The sequence below is a fragment of the Artibeus jamaicensis genome, unplaced genomic scaffold (assembly GCF_021234435.1).
Source record: "Artibeus jamaicensis isolate MK-2021 breed Jamaican fruit bat unplaced genomic scaffold, CSHL_Jam_final scaffold_286, whole genome shotgun sequence".
NCBI classification, from domain to species: domain Eukaryota; kingdom Metazoa; phylum Chordata; class Mammalia; order Chiroptera; family Phyllostomidae; genus Artibeus; species Artibeus jamaicensis.
The window spans coordinates 4,652,218-4,668,817 of record NW_026522034.1 but is presented as its reverse complement, the minus strand read 5'-3'; the positions used below and the strand labels follow the sequence as shown (position 1 = coordinate 4,668,817).

Genomic DNA, 16,600 nt, shown 5'->3' with positions numbered 1-16,600 from the left:
ACCAGACTGGGGAGTTCAGCAGCTGCAGGAGCCTTGATCAAATGGAGACTCCTTGGTGTAGCGCCCAGAAGAAGTGGAGTCGTGGCTGAGCCAGATAGACGGGGGTGTACGTAGGGCGGTGTTTATCTGAACACCCTGCTGGATCGTTTTGGGAATCACAGAGATGCAGAAACATAGTTCTTGGCACAAAAAGTCAAGACTTTACTATGAAACAGCACCTGTTAAAAAAGCCTCCATTCGGCTTTCAAATCTCATTACAAATTTCCTTAGAATTTCACAGGAGAAAGAAAGCAGTCAGCACTCCTCAGAACTGTAAGCTCGCTTTCACTGCCTGGCCCCGTTCCTCCTGTGTGCACCTTCCTTCACAAATAACCGTGTCTGGCTCCTGTCTGTCACCCTCAGGTGACACCTCCTCAGGCTTCATGCAGCCGCTCAGCTTAGCCTCTCAGCCGCTCTCACACTGTGCTGTCCGGGAGCCACCTTGTTCCCAAGCCAGTTATTAAGTTTTCAGGAGACGTTGCAAGCCCGATGGCGTGGCGGGAGTATCTGCAGTGACCAGGGCTGCGAACCAGAGCTGACTGTTAAAATGTTTATTTGAGTAACACTGCTATCACACTGCCCTGTTTTATTTCTCTGCGTTTCTTCTGCAACATGTAACATTCTGAAATTTTCTCATTTTTACTAATTTATTTATTGTGACTGTCTTGTTCAATAGAGTACTACCAGCACCCAGAACAGTGCCTGGCCTGTAGTAGCACTCAGTGAATATTCGTTAAGAGAGTACATTAATTTCGGTCGATGAAGAAATAACAATTATTCAGGAAATTATGTTGAAATAATTAATTCCATTAGGTGGAAAAAATAAAAGTTCTGTCTCTCGCCCAGGCCAGGTGGCTTGGTTGCATGTCCCATCCCCAGTCAGGGAGCATAACAAAAACATATTCTCAGGTGAGGATTTTTTAAAAAGTTCTGTCTCTGTCTTGTGTTATGTATAACAAATTACAGATGAATCAAGAGATATTTTTGAAATGTATGTTTTAGAAAAAGAGAAGCTATTTTTAATGTTATATAACATAGTAAAATTTCATGTGATAAAAGGTAAATGAAGTCAAACTGCCAAGTCCTAAGTTGGGAAAATGCATACTGTTTATAAAAGATTGTATTGATGTTCGGTCTGTGGAAAGAGCTCCAACAATCCTAAGGAAAATAGAGATGTCCCAAGAGGCAAATAGCCTGAGGAGATGATTCATAGAAGTGAGTGGAAAGTTCATTAAAGTTAAAAACCAGTTTCCACTATTACCACCAATCTTAGAAATTCAAAATAATGAGTTAGCATGTTTCACCTGTATCTTCTTGGTGCACTTACCCTTCAATCTAACAATTACACTTTCAGGTGTCCTGTATGTATACAGATATACATGGGGCTCTCATATAAAATGTTTATTGTAGCACTGTTCTAATGAAGAAGAAAGTCTGCTGGTAGAGGAACAGGTACATGATTATTGTATTATGTATGAAGTATGAGGCAGGCACTGTTAAGTGACTTACATCTATATATTGTGACGTGTGTATAAACGCTTACACCTGTGATTGTCCCCTGCCTCCCAGGAGACATTTAGCAGTGTCCAGGAACATTTTTGGTTAGGAGATGCTTACTGGCATCTAGTGAGTGGAAGCCAGAGATGCTAACAAATATCCTACAGTGTGTAGGACAGCCCCTTACAACAAAGAATTCTCCTGCCCCCAGTCTCAGCGGTGCTGAGGCTGAGAGAGCCTGGCTCGCAGAGATCTGGCGAGATGCAGGCCAGCCCAGGCCACAGTTAGGTCTCGGGGCAGGACAAGGTTTTAAGAAGCAAAAACAGCTCAAACTTTTAACTACGTATACTTTTGTTTTTAATGAAAATCTGTCACATTACAAAATTTTAGATGCATCCTAGATTTGAAATAAGCAGGAGTATTAATAAATGAAGGTGGAATTTAGAAAAAATATGGAAGTTAAATTGGAAGAGAATATAGTATACAGGAAGAGAAGATGCAAGGAGCGTCCAGTCTAATTTGTGTGCGTGTGGCGTTTGAAGGGTGGGAAACCAAGAAAACTAGTCTGACTGGCCCAGTAGTCAGTTTTTGGTAGGAATTTGATATTATAATAAAGTGGAAGTTTGGAGCAAAATGTTGGCCTACCAGTAAGACTTTGGGCACAGTCGGTTAAGAAGGGGCCATTTTAAACTCCTGAGCAAGTGTGCACTGTGATTTATTACATAGCAAGCGTTTCTTTGCGAGTACCACACAAGGTTAAAGGGGAGAAGAAATGGAGTTAGGGAAATGAGTCGAGCAGTGGTTTTGTTCATCTTGGCGTGTGGTAGGTATGGCCTCAGTGAAGATAAAAGCAGCGACTTGTAGTGGATAGAATAAAAACGTGAAATATGTCAAAGGAAGATTCTTGGAGGCTAGACTGTAATGTTCTGTCACTTCACTAAGTTTATGACTTCCGAGCAGAAGTGGTGAAGGAGTAGAAAGAACAGAAGTAAAAAGACTAGATCCTGGTTATGTGTTTTATAAAAAAAAATTTATTTAACTGGTAGAAGCTTAAATTTTCTCACCAAAATGAGAGGAAGTTTTCTTCAGATTTATAGGCCGACTTCCCACCTTTGAAAATTCAACCACCAGGTGGCGCTATGTGCCTTGGTCAGAGACCTACCAAAATTTCTTGGGTTCCTGAGTTTCAAAAGGCCCTTCTTTGCTCCACCTTTTCAACTATGAAATGCCCGCCTTTTATTTTTAGTGCCTTTAATGTGGACAGCAACTCCTTTGTGATATTAGCTACTAAAGGGAGAACACAGGAAGTTATTCCAGAAATGAAGAGCATTTTAGAGATGAACATGTTAGTCTAGTCTGGGAGTTGGCACACCATGGACCCTGGGCCACATCACACTTGTTATTCTTATGACCCAGGAGAAGAGCAGTTTTTCATGTTAAAATGGTTACATTGTAATAGGATATATAAGTAACTACATAATATTTTCCATTTTACCTCTTGGCCTATAAATATTTAAGAAATATTTGGCCCTTAAAGAAAGTTTGCTGTCCTGATCTCATTTTCTTCACTTACTGCATGAGCAAACTGAGGCCCAGAAAGCATTAGGGACTTGCCCACAGTCCCTTGGAAAGCTCATACTATTGCCAGAGCTGGAACGGGAGCTCCTGACTTAGCACCCCACACTGTCTTTGTACCAGGTGTACCTTTTTCTTTTTGTTTGACTTTCTGTTAGCAGACACATTCTAATCTAAGGCCCACTGTAACCTGACACATTTACGGGCATTGTCCTTTATAACTCACCCTGGATCTGTCTTGCCCTGAAGTTTTTTGCTAGACTGACACTTGGTTCTGCGAGCTCAGACCAGTCTAATATTAGAAGCCTTTTTAGGTGCTGGGTATTTAATCTTAAAGACATATAACTGTTGCTGACTTTTTTCATTTTAAAGCTACTGTTGGAACTTATTCTAAGTTTTTAGTTCCTTTCACTCATGTCTCCCATTTTTCCCTTTCCACATAGAACAAACCAAAGATGCACGTGGTATCATTACTCTACAGGATTTAGGTATCGGAAGGCAGATTCCCATTCCTCAGTCAGCACACAGTTGTGTTTCCGTTGCGTGTGAGCATTCTGCCGAGTGCGTCTGTAGAATGTAAACGCACATGAGACAGCCGTTCACTTCAGTTTACAGTGAAGCAGCACTCTCGTTGTTCCAGAGGGAGCTTGTTTGGACTTTCAAGCACAGAGTGAGCAAAAGGGACCTCTAGCCTGTACTCTCAGGCGGAGCTTTTAGTTTAGAGCAGGAATTTTCAACCACTGTGCCACAAGAATATTTACAATATTCTCATGCCCATCTATTTAGTCAGGGGCATTGACCTCTTTTCTCTTAGATTGTCAAATCAGAAAATGACAACAGCCAACACAATAGCTGTTCCGTGTGAATGAATAAAAATGACACCTATTTTTTTTGTCAGATTGGCAAAACATGTAATTTTTTCTGGTGTGCTGCAGAATTTTAGTAATTACTTTATGTGTGGTTGGAAATAGCTGGTTTAGTGAGAGATAAAATACCATACTTCCTTTCATACCACAGTCATTGTGTCAGAAACCTCAGGTGTAGGAATTCAGTTGCCATCCTCCTTCCAAATCTTGAGAATTAGAGGTTTAGCTGAAGAGAAAATAGTATCTATAAATATCTCAAATGTTTCTCTGAGCGGTAACTTATGTTACCATAGTACTCTTTTCCAATGCACCTGTTGATAGAAAAAAACACAGCTCATAAATATGGTGTGGGTACTGTCTGTTTTTTTTTTTTTTTAATTAAAAGAAGGTAGGTTAAAGAACTACAGCAAACTACTGAAAAACACTTCCATCTCTAAAATGAAGATGTTCATTCCTATACAGTAAGACAAACTGGTTATGTAGAACTAAAATTTTAATCAGTACTTTTGGAGGAAAATTATCAATATTTTAAAGTTCAAATTATAATTCAATAAATTAGATAATTTCAAATAATTTCTTCCACGGAGTAGTTTGGGGCCTTTTTATTATTACTTTCTCAGGATAGGTACACATCTTTCTTCACATGATTGGCAATTTTTAAAGGCTAGTTCTTTGTCTAATACAAGTAAATTCCTTCACACTGTTGAAAGTGCATGTGTGGTGCCGTCTGGTTTTTGTTCTAGTGAGTATAGTGGCTGAGCACAGTCTCTGCGTTCGGGTGTGGGTGCAGAGACCCCCCAGGTTGAGCCCAGATGCTGCTTTCTTTAAAGAACCTGGAAAATTGCTTTTGTATTTCCATCTCATGATGCTAGACTGCTAGATTCATTTGTACTGTTTGTGATGAGATTTGTCAAACATTTCAAAGCATTTTGAAAAATATAATTTAAAAAGTATTTTTTTAAAAATAATAAAAATCAGTGTCATGATTAACTTACTTTATAGATTAGATTACTTTTAGCTTTTATTGAATTTTTACTGTTTTCTTCCCAATTTTAAAAGTCATAGTCTCTAGTTGTCCTTTTATTGAGACTCTGTTATCCAAAGTATGCACAGCATCCCTCGATGTTTTCTGTGGAAATTGAGTCATACCTATAATCACGTTCTGTTTGTATCCCTGAGAATCGCCCCTTAATAGTCGGTAGTTTCTGAAGCCTACACAGTTGATGACCAGCTGGCTCATTTGAAATGGCAGTGGGAAGACTCAGTCTGTGTCTTCTCTGCAAAGAAGTTGTGGTCATGTAACCAGCGATGTCAGTAATATTTAAACAAGAACATCAGTCAGTTACCAGACATGCATGGCATTGCTCTTTGCAGGTTTCTCTGTTCTTCTGTGCACTGTTTCATTCTCAGAAGTTCCCTTTTTTGAGAGTTAGTTGGATATAAATTGGTAAGATTTTGATGTGGTGTGGTATACAGGTATTACAATGAAAATGAAACCGAGTATTTTAGAAATAATCCTAATCAATGCTGATTCTTTCTGAATCCCTCTTTGTCTAAAGGGAACGGGTTGAGAACACCAGTCGCCCAGGAGAAATGCAGGTAACCATTCAGAATCTAATGCCGGAGACCGTGTACGTCTTCAGAGTGATGGCTCAGAACAAGCATGGCTCGGGGGAGAGCTCAGCTCCTCTGCACGTGGAAACCCAGCCTGAGGGTAAGTCCTCCAGTCACCTCGCAGGACTCCTTTCTTGCCTTTAGGGATTTTATGAATTAGTTACGAAAGGTAAAATTAATTCACATCGAACAGCTGCCTTCTAGAGTCTTTCTTCTGATCTTGGCTAATATTGTATCTCCTCAGTTCTAAGATACATTATCATTTTCTTCCTCTAATTGTGATTATGAATATATCTCATTTATTTTATGGCAAAGACAGTCATCGTCACCGTTGCATTTCCCAGTGTCTGACGCCCTACTTGGGTGTGCGGTCCATCCCCAGACTCACCTGGTCTTTACCTACGTCAGCATCTCTTTACGGCTTTGCTGTGGGCCCGCGGTCTTTCATGTCAAATACTGTTACTTCCAATTACGTTTCTTAAGATTTTATGCAACTGAAATGAGTATCGGGTTGATTTATTTTGTAAATGTCTTGTATGTCTTAAATTTTGGTTGCAAACTATATAGGCCTGAAATTGTAAGAAGTAATCAAATTATTATTTAATGCTTTTCCCGAGAGGCTTTCTTCTCCACTTTTACCTTCTGTTAACACAAGCCATGTTTATCATCATAGTCTTCTCCAGTTTTCTTTTACTGTTAAGCTTCCAGTAACAAAGATTTCACTTTGGCTGTGGCTGGCATAGCTGCAAGACGTTTGTGGAGGCTACTGACCAGGGAACTAAACAGATTTCATGAATTTGCCAACAAAACTACAGAAGTAATTCAAAGACTTCATGGGCTAATGGGCGGAATAAGTAAAGACCAGAAGCTATGGGACTTCACTCCCTAATGCTGGAGCAGATAATTCAGTCACCAAGTCTTTACTGAGTATCCCCCATACCAAGTACTGCACAGGGTATTGGAGATGCAGGGAATGCACAAGGTAGGACTTCTCACCTTAAAGAATGAGCAGTCAAGATGGGAGATTGTTGATCATGCCAGTGATACAGGGTAAAGATCAGGGATCAAACCCCATCAGGAACAAGGGAGCTGTCAGAGAGTCAGGGGACAGACTTAAGGAAAGAATGCGTTTTCATTATGGGGAAGGCTGTCACGTTCCACAGCTACGGTGTTCCGGTAAGAACAGAAACAGTCTGTTAGGTTTCAAGCTCAGTTCTCTTCCGTTAACTCTCATGTACAGGTGTCATTTATGTGAGAGATACTGGGACACAAAACAAGGAACAATTACTGTAAAAGCTAGGTATCTGAAGGCAGGCTCCTAGGGAGAGATGAGAATTGGCCTGGAAACATTTGACTTAGATGAAGCATTCTTGGGAAGGGAAACAGCATGACCCAAATTCCCAAAATAGGATCAAACTATGCATGCAGGGTGAGTCACAATGGAAATAAAGGGAAAGACCACTGAGTTTGATCCAGTGCAAGAGTTCCGCCCTACAGCTGTGAACTTTCTGAAAATACATTAAAATATTTGCATGTCTGTACATAGTCACATTCTCCTTGGGAAAGAGCCTGTGGCATTTTAAAAATCATTTCAGAACTTATGAGTCAAACTGTTGAGAACCACTGGACCAGAAGGGTCATTGTCAATTTGAAGATGAAAGAAAAAAGTGTGAGGGCAGTAGATTGTTTTGAGTGCCTGCCATGTGTGCCAGTCACTGATGTAAAGACGGGTCGAGATGTGGAGATGAGTGGGACTTGGCTTCTGTCCACAAGAAGCTTACGGTCTCATGCCAGAGACAGGCAAACCGACAGGAGTGTGAGGTGCTGTCACCACGAGGACAGCAGGCGGCCCAGTCATTTGTTCAGGAGTTTGTTGAAAAGAAAGTTGTCAGTAAGACTGCAGGTGGAGGGCATGTGCTTTGCGGAGGGAAGGCGCTGAGGGGAGCAGCGTGCACCCCACTGCGGGCCCTGGGGCATTTGGGGGCTCAGGGTTGCTGTCAGCCTTGGAAAATATGTTACATGTTTAGTTGTTTCCCATTTATTATGCCACTGTACAGCTAAAATGAAAGAATTGATTAGCACCTTTTTAAGGGTCATACTGGCCTGTGTTTAGGTTAGCCATGAAGGTATTAAAAGTGATTTCATGGGAATTTGGGGACTGTTGTGTTCTTTCCCCTTTATTGTGTTAGAGGAAAGTTTTCCGTATCAGCAGAAGTGTGACGAATCCCACCTGTCAGGATGCACGAAATACGCTCTTTACATTGAGTGAGTAACATGACTCGGGACTAAAAAGTAAACCACTGTCGAGAATAACCATAATCAGGTACCTCTACCTCGGTAGCAAAACTGATTTTAAGCTGTGGTGCTATTATTTAAGAAAGCCAGTTTGTTTTATATTTTGTTAGTTTTTTTCCTTCCTTAAACCTAATGGGTGTCTGTTACAGAACCACTAGCACCAGAAAAGTTGCTTTCAAATAGAGGATCCAGCAAAATGTTGGTCTGGGCAGCCGCCCAGGACTGGTGTAGAAACTGAGGCTGGAACCAACAGTCAGACAGAAAGAACGCAGTGAAAAGGTGTACGGGTCCGCGAGACGCTGCGGGAGCCAGAGCTGAGCAGCATTTGTTCAGCCAGCCGGCGAGTCTTCCAGGCACACACGTCCTCTGCAGGGGTCGCGATGATCTCCTCACTGGTCTTCTTGGGTCCATGTTTTAGAACCAGAAAGCGCCCGGGTCCTGGCCCTCCCACTCACTAACTCTCCTTCCCTTGGGATGCTTCTTAACCTCTCGACCTCATCTGTGAGTGGGGATGACGATAATACCCACCTCGTGTGCGTTAGTGTGAAGATTAAATAGATGTGACTTAAATACAAGTAAAGCACTCAATGCTGGACTGACTATAAACATTCAGGAACAGGTAGCTGTTTTTAAAATGATTTCTTTCATTGCGTCTTGTTCCCTTACTGCTTTCTTCCATGCATATGCTCACGTATCCTTTCTAAACACATGCCCGACTGGGTCGTGTTTCTGCTCATACTTTTTCAGTAACTATCTGAGATAATGCAGATGCCGTGGCAGGACATTAAAGGTCTTTCATTGTCCAGCTCTTGTCATCCTTTTCAGTGTTCTCTGTCCTGCATCTTCTCTCTCTTACAGCCTGGACCACATAACACTCTTCTCGCATATTATTCCTCATCTGCTGGAATCATTTTGCCCCTTAGAATCGAAAAAACCATTCATTTTCCTTGCTCTGCAGAAATTGTCACTAATCTTTCTCTTTACTGCTCACACCCTCCCAAAACAGGATTGTGTGCTCCCTTTCTATTTTTTTATCCTCACCCAAGGATGTGTTTATTGATTTCAGAGAGGGGGGAGGGGTGGGGGGAGAGAGAAATCAAAGAGAGAGAGAAACATCAGTGGGTTGCCGTCTGTGCGCGTCCTGACCAGGAATCAAACCCACAACCTCTCCGTGCACAGGACGACACTGCAGCCAACTGACGCACTCGTCTGGGGCTGCTCCTCCCTGTTCTGGTTCCTTGGCTACCTGACCGACAGTGCTTACGACATTATTTGTAGCTGTTTATGTGTGTGTGTGTGTGTGTCTGACTCCCCTCTAGGCAGAGGTCTTTGGGCACAAGGACTCTGTCCATCCCCCGACCCCACCCGCCTCACAGGCTCCCTCTTTCTGATGATGGCTTCACACCTGCTGCTGCTGTTCCGCTGCCCAACCAGGAGCTGATAAACCACAGGAGGGGTTTTGTGGTGGTCATTTTTTTTTCTTAATAAACTTGAGATTCTTCACAGATAAAATTGGGTTTTAAGTCATAACAAGAGAAATTTGTTTAATATTATCTTAAAACCACTTCAGTCATATCAATTATTTTTTTAGTTTTTTTTTGTTGTTTTTAAAAGGTGGCCGCGATGCCATTGTTGCTGAGAATGGTTGTTGAGGAGTACTTTATGTCTTGCTGTCTTGAAATTGTCTTTCCAGTTCAGCTCCCGGGCCCAGCACCCAACCTCCGAGCGTACGCAACGTCCCCGACTTCCATCACTGTCACCTGGGAAACACCGTTGTCCGGCAACGGGGAGATTCAGAATTACAAATTGTACTACATGGAAAAAGGGACGGACAAAGAACAGGTATACGATAAAGTCATTTTTTCCTTTTTTTTTAATTTATTCTTTAATTACAGTTGACATGCGTTATTATGTTAGTTTCAGGCACACGACGTAGTGATTAGACATGTATATACTTATGGAGTGACCGCCCCAGGAGGTCTAGGACCCGTCTGACACTGTGTATGATGTTATGAAGCCAGTTTTCAACCCGTAGATTAGAATAGCAGAGTTGAACTGTATTTCCAAAACTCGGTGCCAGTTCGTCTAGAAATGTGAGGTGTGGGGAAGGTCCAGGAAATGAAGAGTGGAAAGATTCTCTTTCTTTGTGCCAAGGTTTATTCTGAAGCTTTTACCAGAAAGAGTAACTAAATGCTAAGCACTAGTTCTCAGTAAATTGCCAATGATTATGATTAATATGCTTTGAATGTTAAATAACATTCTGTATAAAGGATAAAAATCTGTATTCTGCCAAATACAGAATTTGAGTAGTTAATTTTTTTGTAGCTTTTTTTGTTTGTGAGTTGTGCATGTATACAAATTGTTTTTATTTCATTCAAGGATGTTGATGTTTCGAGTCACTCCCATACCATTAACGGGCTGAAAAAATACACAGAGTATAGTTTCCGAGTGGTGGCCTACAACAAACACGGTCCCGGGGTCTCCACCCAGGATGTCGCCGTCCAGACACTGTCAGATGGTGAGTCTTTCTTCCTTTGGAGCAGAATACTGTGCTTGGGGGCCCTGATGGCTTAGCAGTGAGGTCATGGGCTTTGATGTCAAGATCCTGTTCAAATCCCAGAGACCTTGTTTTGTAGTGTGACTTTGGTCAAGTCATTTAATGTGTCTGAGTCACTTAGCAAGTTTCTTAAATGTAAAAATGTGAATAACACCAAGTGCATGGGGTTGCTGTAAAGATTTAGTGAGAGATCGTAGAACACGGCAGGACAGGTACCAAATAGCTTCTTGGTGGTGTTTTCAGTGGGGGCTTTTGTGTGAGTAAACGATATTGCTTATCCATTACACAGACTGTTCAGGGGCTGTGAGAAGGCTAGCTTTGCTTGACTTAGCAATAATGTGTGCATGCCAAGCAGGTCTTTTTAATTCCTCGGTGTTTTAGGACAGTTTCATTCCTCACCTGTGACTGAGTTTCTAAGCTATGTGTATGCACATACCCGTTACCTAGAGCAGAGTTTTTCAGACTACAGATTGCCAAAGAGACCAAGCAGATCAAGACCAGCACTTAAAAATCTGTACTATATTTTTCAGACAGTAAGACACACCTAGGTTTTAGAGGAGGAAAATAGGAAAAAAATTTTGAAGCAAAAAATGTGGTAAAATATTTAATAACATAAATAATGTGTTTCACCAAGGTAAACCTAAAGCTACATTCTGACTATAAGACAAACCCCCATTTTCCTCCAAAATTTGAGGGGTGTATCTTATAGTTGAAAAAGATGGTATTTTTAGAATAGAACAGAAAAATAACAGTTTATTATTCTTAGTATGTGTATGTATTATTTACTGAAATTCACCTAAATCCAATGTGTTAAAAAATATCTTTTTCTAAAAAATGCATGTCTGTAAACATGCATGCCTTAGAAGCTGTAGTTTGGCTCCTTGAAGCAAATGGTAACACGTAACATCGGCAACAACAGAGCCAGCTGACACCGTGTGCGTCCGCCTGACTCGAGACACTGAGAAAGACACAGCACCTGTTTCGCGTCGGCCGGACCCCTGTGAAAAATGTTTAACTTGAACCTGGTCGTGACGGAACACCTAGACATACCTAAACTGGGGGAAATAATGCAAACACAAAAATGAAATAAACTTGCCTAGATTCTTAAAAAAACAGTCTCATGAAAGAAAAAAGACTAGAATCTAGTCTTTTTTCTGGAATCTGGACTCATTCTGGAATCTAGATTGAAGAAGAGTAAAGACACATGAAATAATATAAACTGGTTAGGATCTTTCACTGGTTCCTGGATCTGGGAGTGAAAAATAAACAGAGGACACTGTTGATTCATTTACTTAATGTTAAATATGTATAGTATTAGATGTGCTACTAGGTATATTAGACAGGTGATATTTTGTGTTAAGATTAAATTTTCTGAAAGTGATCATTGCATCAGTTTTGCTAGAGACCACCCGACTGTAGGAGCCACGTGGCCGCAGTGTTGAGCAGTGGGTGGCGTGGCCGCGGCTGCCTCCGGGATGCCTCTGACCGTCTGCAGATAGACGGATGGGTGTGTGCGGATACAGTGAGAGAAAAAGAGCAGGCGTGGCAGAACATTAACATTTGACGGAACAACTAGACATACCTAAACTGGGGGAAATAATGCAAACACAAAAGTCAGATAAACTTGCCTGGATTCTTAAAAAACAGTCTCATGAAAGAAAAAAGATTAGAACTCATTCTGGAGTCTAGAAGACCCGAGAGGAAACTAATCAGGATCACGTAAATTCCCTTTGCTTGCCTTAGTTACTACCAAGAGGAGTGCTGGAGGGTGTGTGGACTGTTAACTTTGAGATGCCCCTGTCACAGGTTCTAACGTGTAAGGAGCTAAAGTTAGGCAGCTGTTTAAGCAACAGTCCCATACTTCTCACATCTACACGAGTGTTCCCTGCTGTGCAGTTGTCTTGAGGATCCAGACGGTCACTTCACTGAAGCCTCTCTTCGCTTTACGTGGGAACTGCCCTCAAAACCACTTTTGGAACTCTCTAGAAAGCCACGCTCCCTGATTCATGTACATCACATTCTGGGTTCATCCTTCACCAACTTAATTCACTTGGCGTATTCATTAGACTTGTTTCCAGAAAATTGGTGGCTCTTCCCTAAAATAATGCTACACTGTCATTAAGGATAATCAAAAGACTGTGGTGAAGGTTCAGAATGTATCTGGGTTCTGGAAAGGTTTATAACCAGTCACATCCTTGAAATAAGTATCTGACTCCCAAAGGCACAACCTGATGTGGGTGGGGGTGCACATGTATGAAGGTGTCTCGATTTTTAAATGAGTCAGACGTGATGGTACCTACCCACACACTGCTGTCTGTCATCACAGTGGCGCCGACAGCTGCGTTTCGACCTTTGGGTAGCGCGATCAGTGGTTGGGATGTGCATTTGTGTAAAGTCCACCCAGGAAGAGTCAAATGATAGGTGACTGAAAAAAATTATTTGTTCTTCTTTTTCTTTTTTTCTTTTTTTCTTTTTTTTTCGGCCTATCCAGTTCCCAGTGCTGCTCCTCAGAATCTGTCCTTAGAAGTGAGAAATTCAAAGGTAAAACTTCATGTTACTATTGTTCATTTTTAGTGCTATATTAGTAGGACTCAGAAGGGCTTACGGAGAGGGCAAGTCTATACCAAAACAGTCATTCTCAGGAAGTAAAGTGACCTAGCTATTCTACTTGCCGATAAAGCTGAGCTTAGAAGCCAGCTTCAGTTTATCCTGTTTAAACTTGACTGCCTTTCTCTGATGCCAAAATTATGCCAGCCTCTCTCTAAATCTAAATATGAGGTCTGTCTGAAAAAGTCCAGCTGTTGTAATATAAAGAGAATGGTTTGTACGACATTGACGTAACCTGGCAGCCAAGGAGAGGTGACTGGAATGTGCATGTGGGAACAATGACAACTTCATTGTACTCGTCGGTGGGGGGTGGTAGACGCCCTTGAGTGAGCACATGTACTGTGTGGTCATCACATTCAAAGTGACTGAGAGAATAAAGCAATGAATCTGCATCAAATTTTGCATTAAGCTTGAACGTTCCTTCACGGAAACTATGGGATGATTCAGAAGCCACAGCTGTGGGCAGCTGGTGATTGGCAGCTTCATCACAACAATGTGCCTCTTCGCGCTTCACGTGCTGGGCAAACCATCAGATTGCCCAGGTGACTCAGCCCCGTTACAGCCCAGGTTTGGTGGCTTGTGACTTATGGCTTTTCCCAAAACTAAAGCCACCTTTGAAAGGGAAGAGATTTCAGACTGTCAGTGAGATACAAGAAGATACGACAGGGCAATTGGGAGAACTGTGTGAGGTCCCAAGGTGCCTACATTGAAGGGGACTGAGGCGGCATTGTCTTAGGTGCAGTGTTTCTTGTATCTTGTATTTTCTCAGTAAATGTCTCTTTTTCATAGTGCATGTCTGCATACCTTCTGGACAGACCTCGTATATTTGCTGCTGTTACGTAAATCGGTACAGTCTAGAGCTTAACAGTTCAGAACCTTGGTGATTAGCTAGAAAGAAGTCGTTTACGACACCGTAGTCCTTAGTCCTGTGAGATGAGCCCAGTGAGTGTCTGATGGTTGCTGATGCTGAAACCATCCCTCCTCATCATGTTCGCTGTGCACTTAAGGCTTGTATATCTCTTAACAGGCCCAGAGCCCCTTCTGGGCTGCGTAGACATCTGAGATGTTTGGTCCTTTCAGAAAGTACCATTGGACTCCTTTTAAAAAAACAACTATTAATTCATGACCCCCCCTCTTTGGAAGAGTTAGGTAGAAATTATTTAATTTCAACCGTCCCACAATTGAGATAGGAAGAGAACTTTACTCCATCAACAATTTACTTTCTAATCCATGTACCTCTGACCTTATATTTTCTTCTGAAAACTTTTGAGATTTTTTCCCAGTGTTGTCTTTTTGGCTAAACACCCAGAAGATCAAGGCCCAAAGTATACTGCTTGCCAATACAATCTCCCAATTTGATCATTGGTGGGGAGGGGCATTTAATTAAAAAGTATTTTTGAGTGATTATTAAATAATAAAACTCTGAACACCCTACTGCTTTATGTTCCTCCTCTTTAAACCTAGGATCGTAATACATAAAAGTGTAGAACCAAGCTTTTGACGTATTTCATCTTTTGCCTATAAACTTGTCTTTTCCAGAGTATTATGATCCACTGGCAGCCACCCCCTCCAGCCACACAAAATGGGAAGATTACTGGCTACAAAATTCGCTACCGAAAGTCCTCCCGCAAGAGTGATGTCACTGAGACCTTGGTAACTGGGACACAGCTGTCTCAGCTGATTGAAGGTCAGCTGCTTTGCAGAGAGACAGAAGCTGGGAGGTGGGGTCTGTCTCACACGCTGGTTACACTAGTCTGGTTCCTACACTGAGCTGCTGGCCCACACCAAGTAAAAATGGTTCAAACGAATGCATAATGAATGATCCGTTCTACCTCTGACTTGATAAAAATTAACAGAAAGTTTTGCCATCTCTGAATGGTGAGATTATGTTTGAGTTTTATTTCCTTGTGTTTTTCTGTATCCTCTGTTTTTTTAAATATATATATTGGTTTTTTTGTATTCTGAAAAAAAAGTTAAAGCTATATAAGCCAAGAATCTGCTCAGTCTAGTTGGTAGCAGCATATACAAAATGATTTTTGGAACACTGACACTGTTACCAAACAACCAGTGGAGTCCTACCACTCTGCAACCCAGGCATGTGCCCTGACAGAGCCATGATCTTTTGGTTCACAGGCCCGTGGTCAATCCACTGAGCTACACCAGCCAGGGCTCATCTGGCATTCTTTTCTTCAGTGTCTTTGTTCCTTTGTTCTAACTCATTATTCTTGGCCTCTTTTTGGCCTTAGCTTTCTTAGTAACACAATGAAGGGATTGCACGCAGTGATCTCTAAAATGCCTTCTAGTGCTTTTTAAAAATCTGTCATTTCCTGGGAGCTTTACTCATTCTGTTTTCTTCTTGGACTGTGTGGACCTCAGCTTCTGCTTTAGAGATGGGAGATCCTCTGTGCTGTATTCATGTATTGCTTGTTTTGTACTAATTTTAAATCTTTATCAACACAGTAGCTATGTACTGAATTGGTGGATGAGATATTTGCTTTAATGAGAGATATTTTGTTTTTCCAAAGCTCATATTTCAGCTTGTGTCTTTTTGTCATTTGGGTCCCAGGTCTGGATCGGGGGACTGAGTATAATTTCCGAGTGGCTGCTCTAACAGTCAATGGCACAGGCCCGGCTACTGACTGGCTGTCCGCTGAAACTTTTGAAAGTGACCTAGATGGTAAGAGCCACAATTAGCAGCATGGACACAGCAAGGCACTCAGTGGAGTGAAGTGAGTCTGACTGGACAGCCCCAGGTGCGAGGTGTGCAGCCCTCTGCGCTGTGGGCTCCAGTGCGTTACCCTGCGGTCACTCCTCTAATGCAGCAGGTGTCCTGCATTTCCCCCAGCAGCTTTCAGAGAACTGTCTCTTTAAAGCAGAACCAGAGCCAGTAAGAAGGTAAAGGTGCTTTAAGTCTGTTTTTTTTTTACCAAGGCCATTAAATACATGAATGGTCTAAAATGTAAGGCTGAGCCATGGGAATCTTGCCTTTATTTGCATTAGTTTCCCTTTTTGCTTTATCACAGGCACCTTGTCCTTTTCCTCACCTGTTGTTTAGTCAGTCAGTCCACATGGGTGGGTGGGTGTACCTTTAACAGAGATGGGAGCTGCACTTGGGGAACAAAAGACCCTGGGTTCTTATTCTCGCTTTTGGTTTGCTAATTTTAAAATTAAGATAGCAGTTTATGCCTTGAAAGCAACTATAAATTGCAACCTCTTTAAGCTTCTTAAATCCATTTGTGGTACTAAAGGCTTATGTTTTCTGACTTGTCATATTACTTCGGAGAGTGAATAACTAATGTTACTGCTGTGATGTGATCCTGATTTCCTGCCAACAATTAGCTCATGTTTCTACCATTAAGTTAGGGAATCAGATGTGGGACCAAAAGGAATGGCTATTAAAAGGCAGTTTATTTGTTTTTTTTTTATTGGGCAGAGGTTTAGATCTCTTTGTCTCCCCTTCAAAATTACTATTGTAGTGTTTTATATTTCAGACTTGTTGGGTTTCATCGTCTTCTGAGAACACAGTAAAACCATGGGCTGCTCTTCACTG

General features: G+C 41.7%; 1 protein-coding gene across 5 annotated transcripts in view; it reads left to right on the top strand.

Moving 5' to 3' along the window:
- The window catches only part of NEO1 (neogenin 1), a 240,607-nt gene that overhangs the window by 183,595 nt on the left and 40,412 nt on the right, over positions 1–16,600 (top strand). For all 5 annotated transcript variants that reach the window (XM_037134533.2, XM_037134530.2, XM_037134529.2 and 2 more), the window contains exons 9-14: positions 5,537–5,691; positions 9,580–9,728; positions 10,266–10,404; positions 12,935–12,984; positions 14,590–14,737; positions 15,617–15,727. In XM_037134533.2, the coding sequence (XP_036990428.2) occupies positions 5,537–5,691; positions 9,580–9,728; positions 10,266–10,404; positions 12,935–12,984; positions 14,590–14,737; positions 15,617–15,727 (752 nt within the window). The remainder of the gene's footprint in view (positions 1–5,536; positions 5,692–9,579; positions 9,729–10,265; positions 10,405–12,934; positions 12,985–14,589; positions 14,738–15,616; positions 15,728–16,600) is intronic.